General features: G+C 47.2%; 1 protein-coding gene across 1 annotated transcript; it reads left to right on the top strand.

The window, feature by feature from the left end:
* Positions 1–22,949: 22,949 nt before the first annotated feature.
* ube2v2 (ubiquitin-conjugating enzyme E2 variant 2) lies at positions 22,950–23,752 on the top strand (the record flags this gene model as incomplete). Its single annotated transcript, XM_080546643.1, has 3 exons — positions 22,950–22,994; positions 23,170–23,295; positions 23,606–23,752. The coding sequence occupies 3 exons, from the start codon at positions 22,950–22,952 to the stop codon at positions 23,750–23,752; spliced, it is 318 nt and encodes a 105-aa protein (XP_080402769.1).
* Between the last annotated feature and the right edge of the window lie 3,121 nt (positions 23,753–26,873).

The raw sequence follows: 26,873 nt of genomic DNA, 5'->3' as shown, positions 1-26,873 counted from the left end.
TGTTCCACCCGTTGAGGTTATTGGTACCGCACGCTGTCTCCATGTTGCTGAATGAAACAAAAATGGCGTTCCTCTCACCAGCTCGTTTCCTCGCTCTGACAGCCACGCTACTGTCACAACCTCACATCAGCATAGAACGGTGCACAGTGTTAAACCCCGCTACACTGATGCCCACCCCAGATGATGGAAACCCCCATTCGTGTAAAGAACAAACAGAACAAACTTGCAAACCACGGCGAGACCTAAAAGATACTGCACTAGGGAAAGGAGAAGTGTGGTATGTGGATGGGTCTTGCTCAAAGTCACTGACAGGACAGAACATGACAGGATACGCTGTAGTATCAGACACATCAATCATCAAAGCTGGCAAACTACCACACTCACATTCAGCTCAAGCAGCTGAATTAGTAGCATTAACAAAAGCATGTGTAGCAGCCAAAGGAATAGACATCACATTATACACCGATAGCCAATATGCATATTCAGCGACACACACCTTCGCTGCACAATGGGCTAGGAGAGGAATGAAAACCTCTACAGGAAAATCCATAACACACTCAGAACTGCTGACCAAATTACTGGAAGCAGTTCTGCTACCTCGCTCCCTAGCTATATGCAAATGCACTGCACACACCAAAGGAACAGACAGAACATCGAAAGGAAATGATTTTGCAGACAGAACAGCAAAAGAAGCAGCTGCGGGTAAATACGGAACTGAGATTCTCGTCAACACAAAACCACTTCCGCAGCCAATACCATTTGAAGCTATTATAGACATGCAGAACAATGCATCAGACAAAGAAAAAATTAAATGGGCTAGAGACAACGCAGTCCTAGGGACGGACAAATTTTATAGAATAAATGGGAAAATTGTTTTACCACAGAGTCTCTACAAAACAGCAGCTCATTTGATACATGGGGTTTGCCACGTATCAACAGCAGGGATGATTAACAGGATTAATGAACATTTCCACACATATAATTACACACAATTTTAAAAAAACTTTTGTAGATCGTGTATGACCTGCTGCAAACATAATTCACAAGGAAATGAAAGACCAAAGAGGGGCAAGTTCCCCTCTGCAAAACATCCATTTCAACACATGCATATGGATTTTATCGAACTCCACAGCTCTGGGCCAAACAAGTACAGATACTGTTTGACCCTCATCTGTCCAATGTCAAAATGGGTTGAAATAGTACCCTCAAAAACGAATGATGCACTTACAGTGGCCAAAGCCATATGTAACCGCATCATCCCAAACCACGGCATCCCAGAAAGAATATATAGTGATAATGGCTCACATTTCGTGAACGAATTGATCAAACACGTGTCCAAACACCTGGACATTGAACTAAAGAATCACTGTTCCTATCACCCTCAAAGTGCAGGATTGATAGAAAGAACAAACGGCACAATAAAACTAAGACTTAAGAAAGCAATGGAAGAAACGGGGCGAAGGTGGGAAGAGTGTGTTTCTCTAGTGGAAACATACATGAGAATAACACCGACACCTACGGGTCTGTCCCCATTTGAAATAGTAAATGGGAGAAGGTTTAGACTACCCATAGTAGACGACATTAGGGAAGTAGATTTGGCAGAAACGGAAAACACACTGGCCACGTGGATGACCCAGCTATTTAGAAAACAGGAAATAGCCAGAACAAATAATCTGCCAGACCTTTCTGTCTCCCTACAGGATCCAAGACTACAACCTGGTGACCAGATCCTCATCAAAGAAATAAAGAGAAAACATTGGCACAGCCCGCGGTGGGTTGGGCCATTTGAAGTACTGTTGAGCACCCCAACTGCCGTCAAGATCGCAGAACAAGATACGTGGATACACCAAAGCCATTGTAAGAAAGTGACATTATTCCCCTCGAACGACGGGTAGTGGTGGAAGTCCGGCTACAAAGGGGGTCGTCCTGGTAGTGGACGGTACGTCTCAAACCGGTGAAGAATTCTCCAAGATCCACTACCTCTTAGAATGAGGGGACCACATCTTTTTTGGACAATGGTGTTCCTGGCCTTAGGCCTCACTCTGTTAATCATAGGACAGACTCCAGAGCAAGATACTGATATTAATACACGAACACGACGATATCTGGCTGACCTAACACAAGACACAGACACCGCCACACACCCTTTTCTGACTAACACATGGTACAAATATGTTCACAGACAGGCGCAGAATAGGAATATGACTGACTGTTATGTTTGCTCTCATTTGCCTGTCTCAGCCAGCCACCCCACTCTGTGGGTGGTTCCGCTCTCAAGTCGACAAACAGAGTGCCTCATAAGCAGAATAAGTGGAAAAGACAAATCCCCATATTTCTGGAACATTAGGCCCCTATGCGCAGAAACGCTCCCCTTGCATCTCCATTTGCCCAAACCACTCTTGACCCCTCTAGTTAGATTCGAACCTGGGGTCGAGCTCGCTAACTGCTTTACTAGGAAGAAAGGAACAATTTCTCTAGGGAAACTCCCTAAGATAAGATGCCAAATTACTTGGACAATACCAGAGACAATAATATCAGAGTACATTATAGGAATACCAGAGACAAGAACACAGTACATTATAGGAAAGGGCAGAGTACAGCTCGATCCGGATCTCGATGAGAGCCTTAAAGGTTCAAGAATGGTTCAAGAATGGTCGAGAATGAACGATTTCCCTAGAAATGGCACTCGGCCAGTACAGGGGATATATTGGGTCTGTGGGAATAAGGCATACACTCATCTCCCAGATAACTGGGCCGGGGTGTGTGCTCCCGTTGTCCTATCAGAACACACTTACATCATGACCCATGACATCTCCTCCCGACGAACCAAACGAGACGCCCAAGTCCAGGCACACGACCCAATCTGGGGCAGTGATGTCCCAGATGACAAGAAACTTTGGACTACTAGTCAAAAGATTGTACTTGCATTGTTCCCCGGGATAGGGATAGGGAAGCATTCCCTGCGCATAGAAACCCTGAACTATCAATTAGAGACATTTGTAAATGCATCCCTTACGATAAACGAAGCCCAGAACCGCGAAATCGATCAGATCAGACTGATGGTACTCCAGAACAGAATGGCTCTTGACCTATTGACTGCAGTGGCAGGAGGAACATGTGTGATGCTTAACACCACATGCTGCACTTACATCACAGACAACTTACACTTGCCCAATATGACTGACGCTTTGAACCGACTCCGTGACTTGCAACACATCCTGACAACATCCCACACTGATCAGAATGCGTGGGGATGGTTGGATTGGCTGAACCTAGGAGGCATGAAACAACTATTAGTAAAAGGACTAATGATTTTCTTTGTTGTAATGATATTTCTGGCTGTGCTCGTTTGTTGTGTCTTCCCCTGCTTCAAAGCTATGACCAACAAACTGATTTCAGGAATATTTGTACAACAAATGTTGACTCGAGAGATTATGATGGAACCGAAGTACCAGCCTCTAACCCAAATTGAGAAAAATGAATATTCATGTCTGTGATCTGTACGGCGACGTTGAATGACGGTTGAACTAGAAAATGTGGAAACAAGATAGCTCTACCTGAATAAAGAGACGGATGTTTGTATCGTGATAAAATATGGACAGCAGGGAAATGTTAGAGTTAAAGACGATGTTTTCATAAATGATAGAGTTAGATGTTCTATATAATTCTGTATCACTGTGAGCTTTTGTGCACCCTATGCACTAGGCTGTGTATTCTCTGCTCATCTTTCCACTCCTAAATCGGGGCTCCGCTTCCTGTTGTTGTGTTATCCAGGAGCCCAGCGGTGGAACTATTTATATTTGAGCTGGGCAGTCCATGGAATGTTTATGTTTAAAATGTACATTTTCATGAGAATGTTTGTGTTGGGCAGAGCAGTCCATGGAGTGTTTATGTTTAGGATGTGCATTTTCATGGGAATGTTTGTGTTGGGCAGAGCAGTCCATGGAACTATTTATGTTAAGGTACATTACCATAGGAATGTTTATATTTGGGCTGGGAATTCCATGGGAAATGTTTATATTAAGCTGTAAGGTTCCATGAGAATATTTATGTTAAGATGCTTTCCCATGAAACTGCTTATAATTAACGCAGTGCTTTGCCTGCCCCTTTTTCCGTTCTGTTGAAATAAAAGGCTGACTTAGGAGAGTGAAACTTCAGATGCATTTTGGACTGACCCTTGAACACGGTCTCTCTGAAATCACTCTCCTTGCAAGTAAACTGAGCTCCAAGTCCGCGTCTCTTTGTGTCTGAAAGCCTACTAAGGTCTGTGGAACTAGCGCTGGTTATCATCACCTGTCCTACAAACAGGCTAAGTCAGAAAATAGCATTGAACTATAACCATCAGAATCCCATGGCCATACACTTCAATGAAAGGGAAACAGGTCCACGGCAGATCACAACGTCTCGTCTTTTACTTTTGAAGTCAGGCCCAGTCTAGCTAATCCTGACCCTGTAGGGTCCCCACTAGACCCTGAAAATGTTGTCATTGCTGGTCCAGAAGAAGGTACAAGCTGTGTACTGCATCTGTTCTCCTTTGGTAAGGGGTGGGACACATGAAGCTGGCCTACCTTGCCCTGACTCAGAATATCAGTAATAAGTACAGTAATATAAATTCATAGCTAACTAGCTTTGAGTGTAATGCATGAAGGTGTGTGGTGTAATAAGAAGAAACTGTTTTATATCTGAACAAGAAAAATATTGTTTACCCAGAGAGTAGGGCTGTTTCTTACAACTTGACAATATAAAAACTATGTTCTTTATTTTTTAGACTACAGTCGGATTATCTTATCGCACTACTACACACTTCCATGAATGTAAATGCAAAATTGATGAACCAGCGTTCAGACGTACAGCCAATCATAATGTGTCACGTCATCATCATAATGTCGTCATCAGTAATGGCAGGACCCCGAGCAGATCTGGCAGGCCGAGCAGATCTGGTACCTACACCTGTTTGCGTTCGCATTCGGGAACCTCCGAACGTTGGTGCTGTCTGGCGAACGAGCCCGCGTTCATACCAGTGTAACCAGAACCATCCGCGTCATCAACGATGGGTGATGAAGGGGCGGGATAAACAAAAATGTCACAACTAGATGGTGGCTACTTCACTGGAAAAGAGGATACTATCTTCCACTACAGTATCTGAAATAAACACTATTTTCTATGAAACAAAACAAAATACACTTTCTACTACTCTTACTAATCAGCTGCTCCATTACTGGAATAGAAATGGCTTACAAAATTTGCTTTCGTGCATGTCAGCGCACGTGTGCGTGTGTGTGTGTTTGCTGAGCATGTGAGGAAGATAGAGAGAATAATGAAACTTTTGATATTGTTTTTGATCACTAATGATTAGATTTAGATTAGACTACATGTTGTCTACTTCCTTCTTGCTGGTCTCTGCAGCCTAGAATATGACACACCCACTGATGATGTCATAGACACACCCACTGACGACGTGACTGTTCTATGTTTTGGTTCGTGCTTGAGAACCACTATTTTCTGGTTCCCGCTGCAAACCAACTTTTCAGGCTCCGAACCAAGTGAGTTTCGGTCTGAACGCGCCGTCCGGTTCCAGACTTGGTTCGCGAACGCGAACCGGCACGGTTCTGCCGGTGTGAACGCCCTAACAGTGATGGGACTTTTTTTGGGGGGGCAGCAGAAAGACAGCAGCAGAAAGACCCTTGATCATCATCTTATATACAGTGCATTGCTCATAGATGGCTATCATGTTATACAGTACATACCAGAGTTTTTCCTGGGGCAGAATGAGGGCTCGGTGGTTGATCTTGAGGGACCCCCAATTGTTGTATTTGTATTGTAAATTGTAATTATTATGAATTATTATTATTATTATTAATGTACCTGGTTATGTTACAGTAGAGAAACAAAAAACAGTTACCAAAACTGAGTATTTATTAGCTAAGATTGGCAAAAGATTGGCAAAAGATTGGCGTGGTGCAACCGAAATTAGTAAACAACTAGTTTGAAACTAGCTAGTAACAACTAGGGGTTTAGTAACTACTGCATGCCTGCATTTAGTAATGACTTACGCCAAATTGGTGCAACCCAGTCCAGTAGGCTACCAGATAAAATGTTGTAATGTATGCACATATTTTGCTACAACGGTTGCCAGACGGAATTGACATGTCCAGCCCAACCGGTCTAAAAGCTGCCGAATCCACCCGTCCAGTGTGACCAAAAGTAGCCCAATCTGGCAACACTGCTTGCTACGTTCTTGCAGCTCGCGTGAACACAGGTTCTTCCATCAGCACTCGCCTGCCGCTTCGATTGCATTACTCAAGTTAACGTGCGTGCAGAAAGATGCCACGAAACTCATGTCCGGTAGCTTTCTTTCAAGGAATTAAAAAAATAAAAGTCCGGTAAAACAATTGTTATTTCTCGCCGTGAGAAATAGAGGTGCGGCGTGAGAGCGTGAGAACTGGTTGAAATGCGTGAGTCTCACGGCGATTGCGTGAGACTTGGCAGCTCTGGTGTGAGTGTGTCTCCATCTCTCCAGGCACCGTCACTGGGGTGTGTGTGTGAGTGTGTCTCCATCTCTCCAGGCACCGTCACTGGGGTGTGTGTGAGAGGGAGAAACACGGTGGCTCGCGTGGGGAACAGTCTTTTGGCGCCATACGTTGTCGTGAATTAATATTGACGTGTAAAAGTCTAGGGCGCGAATATAAGACGATGCAACTTTTTCAGACTTTTTTCCGGGGAAAAAACCCTGTCTTATATTCGGGTCAATACGGTACTTAAGTGGAAGTGATTTAAAATGGGTCATTCTGTTCCCATGCCCTGTTCCTTTTATATGTGGAACGAGCTGCCCGCTGCTGTCAGGACTGCAACAGACTGCCACATCTTAACTGTCTCTCCTAAAGACCTCCTCATCCCCCTGTACAGTTTCTTCCTTCTTCTAGCATTGTAATTGCCAATGGCCTCTGGTCATAGCATAGATGACCTACTTTTTCTTCCAATAACTGATGCAAAGATGATTCACTTACTTAGACAAATGTAGGCCTATGTGTTGTAAGTCGCTTTGGATAAAGGCGTCTACAAAATGCCAACAATGTAAGTGCTATTTTTGTACACAGTCTTGTACCCTTAATATTTAGTACACACAAATATTATGTCCTTTTGCTTTCCTGTAATGTCATTGATGACACGGGAACGGTCAAATATTTGTATTTAAGTAACTTTATTGATGGTCAAAGCCTTGATGGAGGCTGGAGACATTCTTACTTCTTGGAGAAGCCCATCATACCAAGGGGGGAGAAGACCTTGGTTCTCTGTATACAGAGATATATATACTCTATACATAGGACCCTAGCAAGTGTTTATGTTTATTTTATTTCGCACACATTTCGAAGGTACACAGTTGACAGAGAACACAATAAATAGGCCTAAACAGTGCAGGAGGAGGCAAGAAAACCCAAAAGGCTTATGTGGCGCCTCCACCTAAGAGTGTTATAAAGAACACAAAAATAAGTACATAAGAGTGATGGCAAACTAGTAATAATAATAATGCCAAAAATTAAATATGAATCAAACAGCAATACCAAAGTAAAAAAAGAAAATGTGAATGTGTGATTATGTGGTGTAAATGCAGATGTGGTGTATGTGTGTGGAGGTATGTATGTAAGTGTGTGTGTGTATTGTGCATACATGAGAAATATGGAACAAACAAAGATACATAAAGAACATATAAATAAAATAAATAAAACAGTTATAAGTGCACCCATTTTATCCAACAAACCTCTCTTCACAAGCCAAGCACAAGAGGGGGATTGGAGACTAGAGAGTGCGTTCCTCCTTGGAGATTGACATACACCACTGCAGACGTGTTGCCCGTTGTGACCAGGACGTGATGCAGAAATGGTTGAGGGCTAGAAACACTGAGGTCACAACACTTTAACAAAACTTTACAAAACTGTAATCTGGCCATCTAGTTTCTGTTGCTTACTCGAGTGGTTTACACCTTGCAGTGTAGTCTCTGTAGTTATGCTGTTGAAGTCTTCTATGGATGGTAATAATAATAATAATAATACATTAGACATATATAGCGCTTTTCTAGATACTCAAAGACGTTTTACAAACTGAAAAGTTCGAGTAGTAATAATAAAAAGACACAAAAATAAAATTTAAAAAGTATAGGGGCCTAATTAAGGTAGTGCTGGGGACACATGGGAAGGGGAGGGGGAGAGGGTTAACTGGTGAAGGCAAGCTTGAAGAGGTGGGTTTTGAGGGCCTGTTTAAATGTTGGGAGGGTGTTGGCCTGTCTGATGTGGTTGGGGAGGGCGTTCCAGAGGGACGGGGCTGCGGCTGAAAAGGTCTTGAGGGTGGTTTGGTCGTCAGACCTGAGGCAACGGGAGGAGGTGTGGAGGGGAATGAGGTCGTCAAGGTAGGAGGGGGCCAGATTGTTGATGGCTTTGTAAGTGGTGAGTAGGATTTTGAATTGGATCCTGATTTTGACCGTGAGCCAGTGTAGGTTTTGGAGGACAGGGGTGATGTGGTCACGGCGGCGAGTGGAGGTGAGCAGACGGGCAGCAGAGTTCTGGACGTTTGGGAATTTGTTTAGGATGTTATTAGGCAAACCGTAGAGGATGCTGTTGCAGTAGTCAAGTCGGGAAGTTATGAAGGTGTGGATGAGTGTTTCAGCAGCGGAAAATGACAGGGAGGGTCGGATACGGGCAATGTTCCTGAGGTGGAAAAAAGCAGATTTAGTGTCATGGTTGGCATGGGGAAGGAACGAGAGGGTGGGGTCAAAGATGATGCAGAGGTTGCGGACGTGGTTGGAGGGGTGTGGGGAGCATGGCGCGTTCCGACCTGCAGGGGGAGCCACAGGACGGTTGGTGAAGGAATTGCCAGTCGGCGGTCCGGAAAGCTGACGCTATCTCAGCTTATGCATCTCTTATGGCCCTCAATTTCCTTGCTCTCACTGAAACCTGGATCACACCAGAAAACACAGCTACACCGGCAGCCCTCTCTGCCGCCTACTCCTTTTCTCATTCCCCTAGATCCTCTGGTCGAGGGGGAGGCACAGGACTCCTCATCTCGCCCAAGTGGTCACACACTGTCCTTCCCCTGGCACACTTGTCTACATCCTCCTTTGAATTTCATGCTGCTTTTGTCTCCTCCCCGGTCAAACTCCACATTGTCGTCATCTATCGCCCCCCAGGCCAGCTTGGTGGCTTCCTAGGCGAGATGGATGGCCTTCTCAGCTCCTTCCCTGATGATGGCACTCCACTCGTACTATTAGGTGACTTCAACTTCCAATCTGAGAAGCTTCTCTCATCTGGAGTACTTGACCTTCTCCTCTCCTTCGGCCTTACCCTGTCCCCCTCTCCTCCGACTCATAAGGCAGGCAATCAGCTCGACCTTGTCTTCACCAGATCTTCCCACACTTCCAACCTTACTGTTACCCCTCTTCCAGTTTCTGATCACCACTTTATATCCTTCTCCCTTCCCCTCAAAACTTCCTCTTCCCTCTCAGCCTCTAACCACTTAAGACCCTCTCGTCGTAACCTACGTACCCTGTCCCCCATCACCCTCTCTTCTTCTGTCCTATCCTCCCTACCCTCTGTCGAATCCTTCTCCCTTCTATCCACTGATGCGGCATCCTCAACCCTCCTGTCCGCTCTCACCTCATCCTTCGACACCCTCTGTCCACTAACCTTGAAGCCAGCTCGATCCTCTCCTCGAGCTCCCTGGCTCTCTGAAACGCTACATGCTTGTAGACTAGAGCTCAGAGCAGCTGAGAGGAAATGGAGAAAAACTGGCCTTTCTGATGACCTTAACCTCTATCACTCTCTCCTTGCCAACTACGCCTCCTCGGCATCAGCTGCTAAAACATCCTACTATCATTCAAAAAGACATTCTTCTGCCTCTAATCCTAGAAAACTGTTCTCCACTTTCTCTTCACTCCTTAATCCACCTCCTCCCCCTCCTCCTTCCTCCCTGTCCGCCGATGACTTTGTCACCAACTTTGAAAAAAAGGTGGACGACATCAGCAGCACCTTTCTCCCCCCACCGCTCCCTCCTCCCACTAACAATGCTAACACTGTTCCCACTAACAATGCTAACACCCCTTCCAAACTCGACACTCGACACTCGATCTCTGGATTGTCATCTTTTTCCCCCCTCTCCCCCGATGAGATTCTCACACTTATCACATCAAAGCGGGCAACCACATGCCCTCTTGACCCCATCCCCTCCCCCCTTCTCCAATCCATTTCCGCCGACATCCTTCCTTACCTTGCCACCCTAATCAACTCCTCCCTATCCACTGGATCTGTCCCAGCGGCCTTCAAAATAGCCAGAGTCAAGCCTCTCCTCAAGAAACCTACCCTTGACCCATCATCTGTCCACAATTACAGACCGGTATCCCTTCTCTCCTTCCCTTCCAAAACCCTTGAACGCGCGGCATCTAAACAACTGACTGACTATCTCCGGAAGATGGATCACTTAGACCCCCACCAATCCGGCTTCAAGGCTGGCATTCCACTGAGACTGCGCTCCTTGCTGTCACGGAAGCCCTCCACTCTGCCCAAGCTTCCTCCCTCTCCTCTGTTCTCATTCTCCTTGACCTGTCTGCTGCCTTCGACACAGTCAATCACCAGATCCTTCTCTCCATCCTCTCAGACCTGGGCATCTCTGGCACCGCACACTCCTGGTTTTCTTCCTACCTGGCGGGCCGCTCCTACCAGGTGACCTGGAGAGAATCGCTATCTTCTCCACGAACCCTCTCCACTGGAGTTCCCCAGGGTTCCGTCCTAGGGCCCCTACTCTTCTCCCTCTACACCAAGTCTCTTGGCTCGGTAATCTCTTCACATGGGCTCTCCTACCACAGCTACGCAGACGACACTCAACTCTTCCTGTCCTTCCCCCCGTCTGATGTACACGTGGCAACCCGTATCTCAGCATGTCTCGCTGACATTTCAACTTGGATGGCTGACCACCATCTCAAGCTCAATCTTAATAAGACCGAGCTCCTCTTCATCCCCGGGAAAGCCTGCCCTCTCCAAGACTTCTCCATCACAGTGGAGAACTCTACTGTAACCCCCTCCCTGACAGCCAAGAACCTTGGAGTGATCCTGGATAACCGACTATCCTGTGCGGAGAACATTGCAGCAACGGCTCGCTCCTGCAGATTCGTCCTCTACAACATCAGAAGGATACGACCATTCCTTACCAGAGAGGCAGCGCAACTCTTGATCCAGGCACTGGTCATCTCCCGCCTGGATTACTGCAATGTACTCCTGGCTGGGCTCCCCGCTTCAGCCATTAGACCTCTGCAGCTCATCCAGAATGCTGCTGCCCGGCTGGTATTCAACCTCCCCAAATACTCGCATGTCATCCCTCTCCTTCGCACCCTGCACTGGCTCCCGATAGCAGCTCGCATCAGATTCAAGACCCTGGTGCTTGCATACCAGGCAGCTAAAGGGACAGCCCCTGCCTACCTGAAGGAAATGGTAACCCCCCAAACCCCTGCCCGCTCACTCCGCTCCTCCACCTCGGCTGGCCCCACCTCCTCTACACAGCAGTCGGGCTGCCCGATCACGTCTCTTCACAACACTGGCTCCCCGCTGGTGGAATGAGCTCCCCACGGCTGTCAGAACGGCAGAGTCACTACCCATCTTCCGTCGTAGACTGAAGACCCATCTCTTCAGGTTACATCTTAACTGCTCCTCCTGAGACATCTTCTGACCCTCACCACTACGTCTCCTAAAGACACCCGCTTTCCCCTCTACTGTGTCCCTAAGAACTTCTATTGCCCCCCTTGTACTGTTTCTCAGTTTCTCCAGTAATATAAAAAGAAGAAAAAAAAAAGAAAGAAAAAAACGTTTTAGTAGAAGGCGATAATAGGGAGAAGGTTTTTCCTTCTATCAGTGGCCCCGGGCCCGAGCTAGAGTACTCTTCCTGCAACGAATGGCGGACTGCTGATTCACATGCTTAGTATTCAAATGTATTGATTGTAAGTCGCTTTGGAATAAGGCGTCTGCTAAATGCCAAAAATGTAAATGTAAAATGTAAATGAAGGGGATGGGGGCGTAATTGGCACCGGCTGATGCCAATTAGGTCCTCATCAAAGCGCCCTCTTAATGTGTTGCTTTGTTTCCCCCGGGAGAAGGGTAGGACGCAGTGAGCGGAGAATCCAGGAAGCGGGGAGAAAGCAGCGGAGAGTCAGAAAAGGGAATCGTCGGAGAGCGCTGCAGGAGAGCCGCGACCGGAAGGGTCAGGCAGCGAGCGAGCGGAGACGTTCTCCCCTGAGCGAGGCTCAGCCAAACTGACTCTAATCCTGTGTGCTGTTAAAATAAATCCATTCTATAACCGCCGGATCCTATTGTCTGTCTCCCTCTGTGCACGAACCTGTTACAGTGGCGCCCAATGTGGGGCACAGAGGAGAGGCGGACCCAACACCCAATAACGGACAGGCGGGGGCATGGAGTCGCCCCTAGGACATGTACTCGCCCACCTGGCACAGCTGCAAGAGAACCACCTGCCGAGAACCACCTGCCCTCTCCAGACCTGGGGGTGGCGGGACCCGCCGCGGTCCCGGTCCCAGCTCCCCGCCGCCAGGGGGGGGGGGCTGCCCGGACCGGACCCGTGGCGGGGACACGGCGTGAGAGGCCGATGGCCGCTCCCCGGGGCGGGTGGCCGGAGGCAATGCAGGGGGGCGCGGCCTTCACCCCACAGAGAGCCCCACAGGCGGCAGAGGAGGGGTGCTGGCGGTGCGGCCAGCCTGGCCACTTCCGGCGGGAGTGCACGGCTATGGAGGTCGGCCGGGCTGTCATCACCGCCGACGAGGTCACCCCTCCCCCGGACCCGAGCGAGGTGTACCGCATCCGGGTAAGGATGCAGCGGGGTACGTGCGAGGCGCTGCTGGATTCGGGCTGCCTACAGTCTATGATCCACCAGCGCCTGGTGCGACCAGGGGCATTGGTAGGGGCATCGAGGGTGTCAATACTGTGTGTGCATGGGGATGTTCACGTATACCCGGTGGTCCCCATCGAGATTAAGTATAATGGGAGAAAATATAGAGTCAAGGCGGCGGTTAGTCCGAGCCTCATGCACCCCCTAATCTTGGGTCTAGACTCGGCGGGATTCCCACGGGCAGTAGCGGGGACGACAGGGGTGCATGCACGACGGGCGCTCGCTCCCCCATATTTTACGTTGGTTAGGGACAGATTATATAGAGTGAGTCGTGACACTCGCAGGGAAGAGGATATCACCCAGTTACTGGTTCCCCGGGGCCGCCGGGAATCGATATTCCAGGCGGCACATTATAACCCCATGGCGGGCCACCTAGGATATGATAAAACACTTAGTCGCATAATGGACCGATTCTATTGGCCGGGGATACGGGCGGAGGTGCGCCGGTGGTGCGCCTCCTGCCGCGAATGCCAGCTAGCCAACCCCCCGGCCGTCCCGCGGGCGCCGTTACACCCTCTCCCCCTGGTCGAGGCCCCGTTTGACCGTATTGGAATGGACATTATCGGCCCATTAGAGCGATGTGCACAAGGCTATCGGTTTGTGTTAGTTTTGATAGATTACGCAACCCGATACCCCGAGGCAATTCCCCTGCGCTCCATCTCCGCGAAGAGTGTGGCGCAGGCGTTGTTTCAGGTCATCTCCCGGGTGGGGATCCCGAAAGAGATCCTCACTGACCAAGGTACCAATTTTATGTCACGCACCCTCAAAGAGCTGTACGGATTATTGAATATTAAAGCGGTCCGGACGAGCGTGTACCACCCGGCCAGCGATGGTCTGTGCGAGCGGTTCAACCGGACGCTGAAATCAATGATCCGTAAGTTCGTTCACGAGGATAGTCAAAATTGGCACCAATGGCTAGCCCCCCTGTTATTCGCGGTGCGGGAAGTCCCCCAGGCTTCCACTGGGTTTTCCCCATTCGAGCTCTTATATGGGCGCAAGCCTCACGGCGTCCTGGACCTCATTAAAGAAAGCTGGGAGGAGGGGTCCAGCGACAGTAAAAATGAGATTCAATACGTCCTGGACCTGCGTGCAAAGCTCCACACGTTAGGGGTTATATCACGGGAGCATTTGCACCAGGCCCAGGAACGACAAAAGCGCCTGTATGACAGGGGGTCTAAGCTTCGCATCTTCGCACCGGGAGACAGGGTCCTTGTATTACTGCCCACTTCCAGCTCTAAATTACTCGCCAAGTGGCAAGGGCCGTTCGCGGTCACACGGCGGGTGGCGGAGGTGGACTATGAGGTGGTGCGTTCGGATCGGGGGGATAGCACGCAGATATATCACGTAAATCTCCTTAAGAAATGGACCGAGGTGATCCCTGTCGCGCTGGCTACGCTACTTCCCGAGAGGGATGAGTTCGGGCCGGAGGTCCCAAAGTCTAAAATTAGTACCCCGGCCCACTTAGGAGACCATCTTTCGGCGGCCCAGCGAGCGGACGTGGCCGAGTTACAACAGAGGTTCGCTGACGTGTTTTCCCCCCTACCCGGGCGCACCACTCTGATAGAACACCACATAGAGACGCAACCGGGCGTTACGGTGCGTACACGGCCGTATAGGCTGCCGGCTCACAAACGCGACGTGGTGAGCCGGGAATTAGAGGCAATGCTGGAACTGGGCGTGGTAGAAGAGTCCCACAGTGACTGGTGCAGCCCTATCGTGCTTGTGACCAAGCGAAATGGGGCTGTACGGTTCTGTGTGGACTACCGACGGGTGAACGCGGTGTCTAAATTCGATGCCTATCCAATGCCCAGGGTCGACGAGCTCTTGGACCGGCTTGGCGCGGCTAAATTTTATACGACCCTGGACTGTACGAAGGGATACTGGCAGATTCCGCTGTCGCCAGGGTCCCGCGAGAAAACGGTGTTCTCCACCCCGCGCGGTCTATACCAGTTCACCGCGCTGCCGTTCGGGTTGTTCGGGGCCCCGGCTACGTTCCAGCGGCTCATGGATCGTATCCTGCGGCCGCACTCTGCATATGCAGCGGCCTACCTCGACGACATCGTGATTTACAGCGATACCTGGCCGCAGCATATGCAGCGGGTAGCTGCCGTGCTGCAGTCGCTGGGGCGGGCGGGGCTCACGGCCAACCCAGCGAAGTGCGTGATCGGGCGGGGGGAGATCCGCTTTCTGGGGTACGTCCTGGGCGGTGGGGAGGTGCGACCGCAGATAGATAAGACCGCTGCGGTCGCTGCCGCCCCGCGGCCCGGGACCCGGAAGGAAGTGAGGCGGTTCCTGGGACTGGCGGGCTATTACCGGCAGTTCGTGCCGGGGCTTTCGGAGCTGGCCAGCCCCCTGACCGACCTCACCCGGAAGGGTGCCCCAGACCCGGTCCAGTGGTCGGAGCCGTGCCAGGTGGCGTTTGAAGGAATCAAAGCTGCGCTCTGTGGTAAAACTGTCCTGTATGCTCCCGATTTTAACATCCCTTTTTCCCTGCAGACGGACGCATCGGATAGGGGGCTGGGAGCGGTGCTGACCCAGCAGGTGGAGGGAGCCGACCGTCCGGTGCTGTACCTGAGCCGCAAGTTATCGGAGCGAGAGGGCAGGTACAGCACGGTGGAGAAGGAGTGCCTGGCCATCCGGTGGGCGGTCGGCGCCCTCCGGTACTACCTGCTGGGGCGCGCGTTCACCCTCTTCTCCGACCATGCTCCCCTCCAGTGGCTCCACCGTATGAAGGACTCTAACGCGAGGATCACACGCTGGTACCTCGCGCTGCAGCCCTTCAATTTTACGGTGGTGCATAGGCCGGGGGCGCAGATGGTCGTGGCCGACTTCCTCTCCCGTTCAGGGGGGGGGGGAGTAGGCTGGCGGCCGGGCGCGCCCGGCCTTAATCTGGTGGTGGGGGTGTGTGGGGAGCATGGGGCGTTCCGACCTGCAGGGGGAGCCACAGGACGGTTGGTGAAGGGGATGGGGGCGTAATTGGCACCGGCTGATGCCAATTAGGTCCTCATCAAAGCGCCCTCTTAATGTGTTGCTTTGTTTCCCCCGGGAGAAGGGTAGGACGCAGTGAGCGGAGAATCCAGGAAGCGGGGAGAAAGCAGCGGAGAGTCAGAAAAGGGAATCGTCGGAGAGCGCTGCAGGAGAGCCGCGACCGGAAGGGTCGGGCAGCGAGCGAGCGGAGACGTTCTCCCCTGAGCGAGGCTCAGCCAAACTGACTCTAATCCTGTGTGTTGTTAAAATAAACCCATTCTATAACCGCCGGATCCTATTGTCTGTCTCCCTCTGTGCACGAACCTGTTACAAGGGGGTTACGGTGAAGCCATCGATGTTGATTGAGAATGTCTTAGGGCTTTCACACCGGCAATGAACCGTGCCGGTTCGCGTTCGGAAACCTCAGAACGTTGGCGCTGTCTGGCAAACGAGGTCGCTCCACTAGCGGCAGGCGGGCTCGCGCTCTCCCTTGCTCCCGGCTCTCTCCTCACTGTGGGGAATAAGACATAGGATTAACCCCACCAGGCATTAACGTACTCCGCCGTACCACGGCCCTCACCCATACGCGTCTGGTCACGTAGTCGCTCTTCTTCTCTCTGACGCCTCCACCTGTTCGCGTCGCAGGTGTTCCGTATTGCTGAAACGAGCCCTCGACCTGATGGAGTAATGTGCGCCAGCCGGGTGTGTTGGGCGGAGACCCCGTCAATGACGCTGCCTCTTTGTCTATGCGGCCGCTGTCGAGGGTGCTGAAGGCCAGGTTTACCTGGGCCTGCGTGCGGGTCACCACAATTTACAGTTATTTATTGAGATGTGTTGATGTCTGTCTGAGAGATAGGACGGTTATGCCAATGTGTTGGAGACGGCAACGCTGAGGTCGAGGAGGATGAGGATGGTGAGGTGGCCAGAGTCAGCAGAGAGGAATATGTCGTTGGTGATTTTTAGTAGTGCTGTTTCAGTACTGTGTTTGGAACGGTAGCCAGATTGGAATGGTTCATACAGGTTATTGGAGTCAAGGTGGGATTTGAGTTGGGCAGCAACAACTTTCTCGAGGATTTTGGACAAGAAGGTGAGATTGGAAATGGGCCGGTAGTTGTTGGGGGGTGTCAGGGTCGAGACCGTGTTTTTTAAGTATGGGGGTAATGGCAGCGAGCTTGAGGGTAGAGGGGACAATGCCAATGGTAGTCTCTGACACATTCAAACCTTCCTCCTGGAGAGTGTTCCTGGTTTGGGGATTTTCTTATAGATGGTGAGCATTCTTTGGTCATCCACTGTAGAAGTCTTCCATGGCCTACCATTTGTGATTGCTGAGCTCGCCAGTGTTTGTCTTTTGGATGATGTTCCAAACTGTTGTTGGAATGGAATGGACTTTATTTGTCATTGCTACAGTACAGGTACCAAACAACGAAATTTAGGAGGGGTGGCTCCCCTGGTGTTAGGAAAGGAATTTTTTTTATTATTTTTTTTAGAAAAAGCATAAATGCATAAAATCACAAGAAGGTAAGGAGCTGGTTTACATCAATAAAGGCTATGTACACAATCCACTGTACTATACTGCACAGATAGTCAACTAGGGTTGTCATGTTGCACAAAGAGTATTTTTTCACATTATTTTAAAGTGTCACAGTTTGCAGGCTTGAAAATGTACATGTTTGTGCCTCAGCACTAGCTGCCATACAATCCGTCCGGACTGTCCTGGGCCCAGAACTTAGGCCTTTTCTGTGTTCAGGGCCTTGACGGCCCTGTGGTAGAAGCAGTCCTTCAGTCTGTTTGTCTTAGCGGCCGGGGTCCTGTACCTCCTTTTCGAGGGCAGCTTGACAAAGTGTACGTGCCCAGGGTGGGTCGGGTCCCTGGAGATCTTGGAGGCCCTCCTGAGACAGCGTGTGTTGTACAGCTCCTCCAGAGAGGGGAGGGGGGCGCCGGTGATCTTCTGTGCTGTTCTCACGACTCTCTGTAGCGCGTTTCTCTCCGCTGTTGTGCAGCTGTGGAACCAGTTGGAGATGCCGAAGGTGAGGATGCTCTCCACTGCGCCGTGGTAGAAGGCCACCAGTATCTCCTGCTTGTTGGGTTCTTTCCTGAGGCATCTCAGGGTGTATAGCCGCTGTTGTGCCCTCTTGATGGTGCCTTTTGTGTTGTCCTTCCAGGCCAGGTCATCCCGCATGTTGTGTCCCAGGAATCGGAGGGTTGAGACTCTCTCCACGCTCTCTCCGTCGATGAGCAGGGGCTGGACCTCAGATTTTTTTCTCCTGAAGTCTACGATGAATTCCTGGGTCTTTGACTTGTTTAGCAGCAGGTTGTTAACCTTGCACAGCTTGCTCAGTTGCTCTACCTCATCCCTGTACGCCGCCTCGTCCCCCCCCGAGATGCAGCCCACCACGGTGGTGTCGTCTGCAAACTTTACGATGGAGTTGCTGGGGTGGACGGGGGTGAAGTCGTAGGTGTAGAGGTTGTAGAGGATGGGGCTCCCTGGGGGGACCCAGTGCTGAGTCTGAGGGCTGTGGAGGTGTGGGGGGTCGTCCTCTGCGGCTGTGAGCCTGTTGGCTCTGAAGTTTGTCATGTGCTGAACCCCCTGCCACATCCGCCTGGAGTCGTTGCTCAGGAAGCATTCCTCAATCTTCTCTCTGTGGTCTGCCTTGGCCTCCCAGATGCCGCGCTTTAGGTTAGCCCTGGTGGTGCTGTACAGCAGTGTGCCCTTCCCTGCGAAGAATGTTATGTCACCTAGCCAAATTGAAAACAGAAAACCTAACCTCCTTTTTTCACCACACAGGAAATGATAAGGCAGAATCGATAATGGGTTCGGTATCAATAACATCTTATCAATTCCCATCCCAAGTTAACTAGCCAACTCGGTAACATTAGCATAGCGAATTATTTTTTTATGAAAAAAGAAAATATTGAATCTCTAGTAATATTTAGATTTCAAATCTAAACTGTTGGAGTATAGTGGCTCAGTTGGTAGAGAATCGCGCTAACAACGCTTAGGTTGTGGGTTCAATTCGCGCTGGGACCATATATACTAAAACGTATGCACTCATTGCAATGTAAGTCGCTTTGGATAAAAGCGTCAGCTAAATGGCATTTATTATTATTATTATTAGGCTATATCAAAAGATGAGGGGACACAATCTGCTTGTAAGCTCTCCGGCTTGTTAACACCACTTGTTAACAACACTGGTCTGGGTGTTAACAACACTGGTCTGGGTGTTAACAACACTGGTCTGGGTGTTAACAACACTGGTCTGGGTGTTAACAACACTGGGTGTTAACAACACTGGTCTGGGTGTTAACAACACTGGTCTGGGTGTTAACTAGGGCTGCAACTAACGATTATTTAGATAATCGATTAATCTGCCGATTATTTTTCGATTAATCGGATAGAAATGAAAAAAACTGATTTCTTTTGCAAATTTTATTTTATGTTTTCTAAATCAGCCAGGCCTATACATATACATGTGCAAAATGAATAAGTATTAATAAAAAATATAAATAATATAAATAAAAAAGGTTTAACAACAGGCCATGGACTATGGCGGTAGATTGTTTCAATAAAGTAGTTGAACTCTAGCTCAATACATGCATTGTTTTAGGTAATAACTTTGCTTAATGTAAAGGTCAGTAACCCAAAGTGCAATATAGGCTACAGACAAGACACTCATGTTTTTATATAACAGATAAGCTCCAAAACAATGCAATGTGTCCTCTCACTCCATACAATAGGCTAGGCTACAGTCAGTGCCTCACTCTAACTCACGGGTAGCTTGGTAGGCTACCACTAGCTAGCCTTTAGCTTATCACCTCTGCTCTACCACTGACGTTAGCCAGCTAGCTAAATACACTTGTCATGCAATATTGAATTCATGAATGCGAGCAAACACTCACTGGCTATCGCATTACATTACAGTCATTTAGCTTCGCCAGAACTCACAAGTGCATCTCCTTACTAATACAAGTGACTATGAACATACTCCGGTGCTGAAGGCATAGAATGCGAATAGCAAGCTAAAAATACAATAGGTCATTAAGAGGGAGAATCTATTAGATAAACGAGAAGAACTAACTTAGGCCTACAGCTGTGCCAGTGAAACGAATGATCCTCACTTCAAAACGCAACGTATGGCATGGGTACAGCCAACGTTAAACTCGTATAACTTAACCTGCTGAGGGTAGCTTTTAATGTGACGATTTCGGTCGAGTCGTTTTCTCCGCCTCCGCCATGATTTAAATGTAGCCGCCGCGGCGGCTCCGCAAGACAGCGTGGCGTGCGTCAACAGGAAGTAGGTTTGTTATGGAACAAGACCCGACGAATCGATAATGGAATTTGTCGCCAACGAATTTCATTATCGATTTTTATCGATTTCATTGATTCGTTGTTGCAGCCCTAGTGTTAACAACACTGGGTGTTAACAACACTGGTGTCCCTTAACCAGGGGCGGACTGGGATCAAAAAACAGCCCTGGCATTTGCGACACAACAGCCCTATTTCCAAACCCAACACGCAACACGGATTGTTAACATATAAAGCTTGAGATAATCAGACTGACTAGAATCCAATGTAGACATTTGGAACACAAATGTAACACACACACGCACACGCAACTGACACACTACAATCGCTGATGAATTCAGAGTGCCGACAACAATCCACAGTGACTGACTTAACCTGAACTGTGGCATCTATCTTAGCCAAAAGGACCTTGAGGCCCAGTTAAGCCTAATAGCTTACGTTAATATAGACTCGGTGTAGCTAAATGAAGCTGCTCTGACACGGAATACAATAACATTAGCAAAAAAAAGCTACAGTTACATGAACCATGACATGTATGAGCCTAAACAATACACCAGCCACAGTGCACATTACATTTAGCTTCACCAAAGCAGAAAAAGAGCACTGCACAGCCACAGTGTAATAAATGTGTCTTACCTTCATGTAATTAGCAGACTACTAAGTAGCGTACCTGTCAACATTGGGATTTGAAAATAAGGGATATTTTCCAAAAAATAAGGGAAAATAAGGGATATCCCCCCTGCGCACCCCCGGGTCATCCTCCCCCCCCCACCATCCACAAACCATACCCCTTACATTTAGACAAGGTACACACAGTCAGTCCTAACATCACCACTAGACAACCATAGGATACCCCTTACATTTAAACAAGGGTACACACAGTCAGTCCTAACATCACCACTAGACAACCATAGGATACCCCTTACATTTAGACCAGGGTACACAGTCAATCCTAACATCACCACTAGACAACCATAGGATACCTCTTACATTTAGACAAGGGGACACAGTCAATCCTAACATCACCACTAGACAACCATAGGATACCCCTTACATTTAAACAAGGGTACACACAGTCAATCCTAACATCACCACTAGACAACCATAGGATACCCCTTACATTTAGACAAGGTACACACAGTCAATCCTAACATCACCACTAGACAACCATAGGATACCTCTTACATTTAGACTGTACACACAGTCAGTCCTAACATCACCACTAGACAACCATAGGATACCTCTTACATTTAGACAAGGGTACACACAGTCAATCCTAACATCACCACTAGACAACCATAGGATACCCCTTACATTTAGACAAGGGTACACACAGTCAGTCCTAACATCACCACTAGACAACCATAGGATACCCCTTACATTTAGACTGTACACACAGTCAGTCCTAACATCACCACTAGACAACCATAGGATACCCCTTACATTTAGACAAGGGGACACACAGTCAGTCCTAACATCACCACTAGACAACCATAGGATACCCCTTACATTTAGACAAGGGTACACACAGTCAATCCTAACATCACCACTAGACAACCATAGGATACCCCTTACATTTAGACAAGGGGACACAGTCAATCAACCACCTGCTTCAGTGCAACAAGAATTAAGTAGTTCCTACATTAAGTAAGTGACTACAGGTGGTCAGAATCAGATACCTGGTTGAGAGTAAAATACTTTGAACATCCCTGCATATATATACATGAAAACACAAAAGGGCATATAAATTCAGCACATTTATTTATACATTACTTGACACCATGATGTCAATGGGAAAAGAGCGGCGCAATGCTACCAGCAATCATTTCAAAACGGAGATAACCGAGGCTGCGTTCGTAAACACGCTCTGGAAATCTGATCAACACTCATGGAATGTCTCTTGTCCAATCACATTACTTGGTCCCTTTATGACGTTGCACCTAGTGTGCGTTCCGGAACTCTCAGAGCAAAATTACGAACGCAGCCCTGCGCGGGGGCCGATATCAAATTACAAATATATATTTTTTTTTTAAATATAATACATTCTGAGCGGCCCAGAGTCTCGCGGCCCTCCTGGCATTTGCCAGGCTTGCCCGGTGGCCAGTCCGCCACTGCCCTTAACACTGGGTGTTAACAACACTGGGTGTTAACAACACTGGTGTCCCTTAACACTGGGTGTTAACAACACTGGTGTCCCTTAACACTGGTGTCCCTTAACACTGGTGTCCCTTAACACTGGTGTCCCTTAACACTGGGGTCCCTTAACACTGGTGTCCCTTAACACTGGGGTCCCTTAACACTGGGTGTTAACAACACTGGTGTCCCTTAACACTGGTGTCCCTTAAGGCTGGTGTCCCATAACACATCTTGCTAGTGTAAGGAATTCAACTAAAATCCATTTCCGCAATTAGGCATTATTTTCTTGATGGCAAAATATCAAATATGGATAATCTGACTCCAATGGAATTGTTGAGACTGTGCTTATTTAGTGTAAGAAAGGTAAAAAATAATGAATCGTATGAGGCTTTAATAATAATGTATACTTCTACATCTAGTACAAGGCAAATACTTAATAGACAAATGTTACATGCACATCTTCTGACGTCATAAAGCTTCATTTTTATTCTATGTTATTTCAGGAGTTAAAGTTCCACGCAATTTCCGCTTGTTGGAAGAGCTTGAAGAGGGACAGAAGGGTGTCGGAGATGGAACAGTCAGCTGGGGCCTTGAAGATGATGAAGATATGACTCTTGCACGATGGACAGGCATGATCATTGGACCAGCACGAGTAAGCTCTCCATCAAATATACTGTATATATATTTTTTTTTTTGTAAGGATAGGAAATGTGTTCAACCTTGATGTGGAAAATGAACCTTGGAAAGTGCTGTCAAGTAAGACAGCTGTGGTTGGATGTTGTTAACATTTCACTTAACCGGCGTTGTTTCTTTGTTTTGTTCTTTAGACTAATTATGAAAACAGGATATACAGTCTGAGAGTGGAATGTGGACCTAAATACCCTGAAGCACCCCCGACCGTTAAATTTGTAACAAAAATGTGCATGAATGGGATAAATAATTCCAATGGGATGGTAAGTTTAGTCGATTTATGTATGAAATGTTGCCCTTGCTAACAAACACATTTAAAGCCACGGTCTGTAAGATTTCTATAGATTGTATTAAAAAACCTAACATTTTTTTTCTCCACTTTCACATTATGAGGTACTTTGTGTAGGTCAGTCTCAAAACACCTCCATTAAATCTATTTCAAAGTCAGGTTGGAACACAACAAAATGTGGAAAAAGGTTGGGGGGGAGGGGGGAGGTGAATACTTACTGAAGGCATTATGGGTTTGAGGTGGGTTGTTCACTGTTATGTATACTTTTCCTTTCTTTCTTGCAGGTGGATACACGTAGCATACCAATTCTAGCTAAATGGCAAAACTCCTATAGCATTAAAGTTATTCTTCAAGAGTTACGGCGTCTAATGATGTCCAAAGAGAATATGAAGCTTCCACAACCACCAGAAGGACAGTCCTACAGTAATTAATTATAACAACAGATCGTTTTGACCGTCTGTCTTATTCTCTTAGAAATGTTGTTGTAAATCATCATGAAAAGAGGTTCACGCCACACATGATGGGACATCTCTATTCATTTATCTCGTTCCAAAATGTTCAGAGAGTAAAACACTGAGTGGCGTTGCAAACAAATGCACAGTTCTTCCAGTTATTATGGTCAAGCTTTGACTGTAAACTTTTATGAGTTTCTAGTTGGCATGGCTGGGAAGGGGAAGCTGTACTGAGTCAAACAATGTAGGTTAGAATGTCTGGTCACTGAAACAAGAATAAAGATGTGTCTGATGCTGCTATGTTCTGTAACTAAGAAGCAGTGGACAAGAAGCCACATTATGAGTTGTTAGTCAAATGTAGCAGGTACATTGAAATATCATGCAGATTAAGATGATATGAATATTTACACATGGCTGTTGTCTAAAAAAGTGTCACAAGGTGTGGAAGGTTTGTGTTTGTATTTGTATTTGACACGATACCAATATGTTTCTGTTCTTTAGCTCATTGACAGACGTTGAAGCCTGTTCTGTTCTGAAACCACCCCTTGCATTTGACTTCTAGGGAGAATGACAGATGTATGAAGATTTGATTTTCTGAAATTAAAATCACTGTCTGAAATCTTGAAGTTGCCAACTGCATTTGTCTTACTTCCTAACAATGAAAAAACCCATCTCTTGAAGCTAATATCTTATTGTAGCAGGTCCTCTTAAGTTTCTGGTGGAACGTAACGACACAACAAGCTGCTCAAGTGAATAACTGTAAGTAAGTAAGTAAGTAAGTAAGTAAGTAAGTAAGTGTAAGTCAAATGTATTTATACAGCACCTTTCCCAGACCAAGGGTCACAAAGTGCTTTACATACAAGGAGGAAACACAAATAAAACATAATACAAGATCGAAAGCCACAGCAGGTTAAACCAGGCAAAACAAGTGAAAATAAAAACAAGTAACAGACAACAGGTGTAACAGCATCAGAAGGACACAGAAAGACAGGCCCTATGGGCTATCCAAAAGCCTGTCTATACAACACAGTCTTTAGCTGCTTTTTAAAAACCTTGACCGAGCCAGTTGATCTCAGATCCACGGGCAGAGCATTCCAGAGCCTGGGAGCCACAGTTTGGAATGCTCCATCACCCTGGGTCTTCAATCTGGCACGGGGGACAACCAACAAACCCTGGTCAGAGGACCTGAGAGACCTACTGGGGCTGTAAGGACACAGTAGGTCACAGATGTAGGCAGGTGCCTGACCATGGAGGGCTCTGTAGGTGATGACCAGAATCTTTAAATGAATTCTATATTTGATGGGGAGCCATTGTAGGGATGCTAAGATGGGGGTGATATGACATGATTTTCTGGACCTAGTCAACAGCCTTGCAGCTGCATGTTGGACCATTTGTAGCCGGCCCAGGGTGGATGTGTCGAGGCAGGTGAAAGGGGAATTACAATAGTCCAATCAGGATGATACAAAGGCGTGAATGATCGTTTCCAACTCCGGAGCTTAGCAATATTGCGCAGATGGAAAAAACAGGTACGTGTCAGTGATCTGATGTGGTGGTCAAAATGCATTTGCTGGTCAAAAATAACACCAAGGTTTCTGAGTTTAGACCTTACTGTTGTTGAGAGGGTCCCCATGCATGTAGGAATTTTTTGAGTGACTTTATCTGAACCTATAATAAGAACCTCTGTTTTATCTGCGTTTGGTTGGAGGAAGTTGTTTGCCATTCAGTCCTTCACAGCAGTCAGACAGTCAAATAGAGCAGACAACTTGTCGGTTTGATCTGGCTTAAATGAGGTGTACAGTTGAATATCGTCTGCACAACAGTGGTAAGAGACCTCTTTGAATTTGCTAATGATCATTCCTAGAGGAAGAATGTAAAGTGCAAACAAAATAGGTCCCAGAACAGAACCCGTTGGCTGACCCGTGGCTGACCTGGGTGCACCAGACAGAATATGGCTTACTCAATTGTAACTGTTAACATTGTTAATTTTTCTTTTATCCTTAAATGAGGTTCAGGAATTAATTACTGGCCCCAAAGCAGTGGCATTGAGGATGGATTACCATTTGGTGTAGAGGAGGACAGTGTATGATTGCCCAGCCATAGCCGAGTTATTGTTTTCAAAGATAATTAGCAAGCAGATAGGCCAGGAGCATTAATCAAATGCACTCGATGGCTGTTGGAAACGATAAGATAGCATGATTGTGTTTTGGAGCCTTGTTTTATTTTCCTTCAAATATTTGTACTAATAGTCTGGTTCCTTAAAAAATATGATGAAATTGTTACACGGTGGATTGAAAGAACTGTACCAACATTCAATCATATACAATAATTTATTAGATTAGATTAGATTTAACTTTATTGTCATTGCAGAGTACAAGTACCAGACAATAAAATGCAGTTTAGCATCTAACCAGAAGTGCAAATAGTGATATACAGTACAAGGGAACGTCTAATTTAGGTTATTTCAGCCAAAGGGGTCTGATATCAGCTGATATTCGGGCTTAGGGATCTCCTAACTTTTTCCTCAGTAGGAATTGGCAGCTTTGTTCATTTCTTGTTAAATAAGTGATAACAAAGATAAATATTCATTGTTTTCAATTACATCACCTTTATCTATAGATATTGTTTGAAAGAAGATCAAATATTGATATGTCCATATTTCTTTAAAAAAAGAACTACATATTTAATGGGATATCCTAATTTTTTCACATCACTGTATATACTCAAAACTGTTGGAGTATAGAGCTAAAAACACAATGCATACTCTTTCCTGTACCTGGAAGGCACTGCAGTCCTACGCATTGGTTTGTTCTACAGACTTGCAGAAGGAAAGAGGATTGTTGGTGTTCAATATTTCCTGTGTCCATGTTGCTGTATTTTACTTTATTAGAGAGTTAAAACTACTGGGATGTTGTTTTCACTGTTGTGTGGTCCATCACTTTTAGACGGGTTATTGGTTCGAGTACTGTCTATGTTTGTATGGGACATTCTTTAATTCACACTGACGATTTATTACATGTAATTGTGGCAAAGTATATCTGTATCCAACGTTTTCATGGGCATCTTTAAGATGAATACAGATAGATGCTTTTGTATCATCATC

Source organism: Nansenia antarctica (genome assembly GCF_963989245.1).
Source record: "Nansenia antarctica genome assembly, chromosome: 16".
Taxonomy (NCBI): Eukaryota; Metazoa; Chordata; class Actinopteri; order Argentiniformes; family Microstomatidae; genus Nansenia; species Nansenia antarctica.
Note: the sequence above shows the minus strand (reverse complement) of the source record. Positions and strands in the feature narration are given on the sequence as shown.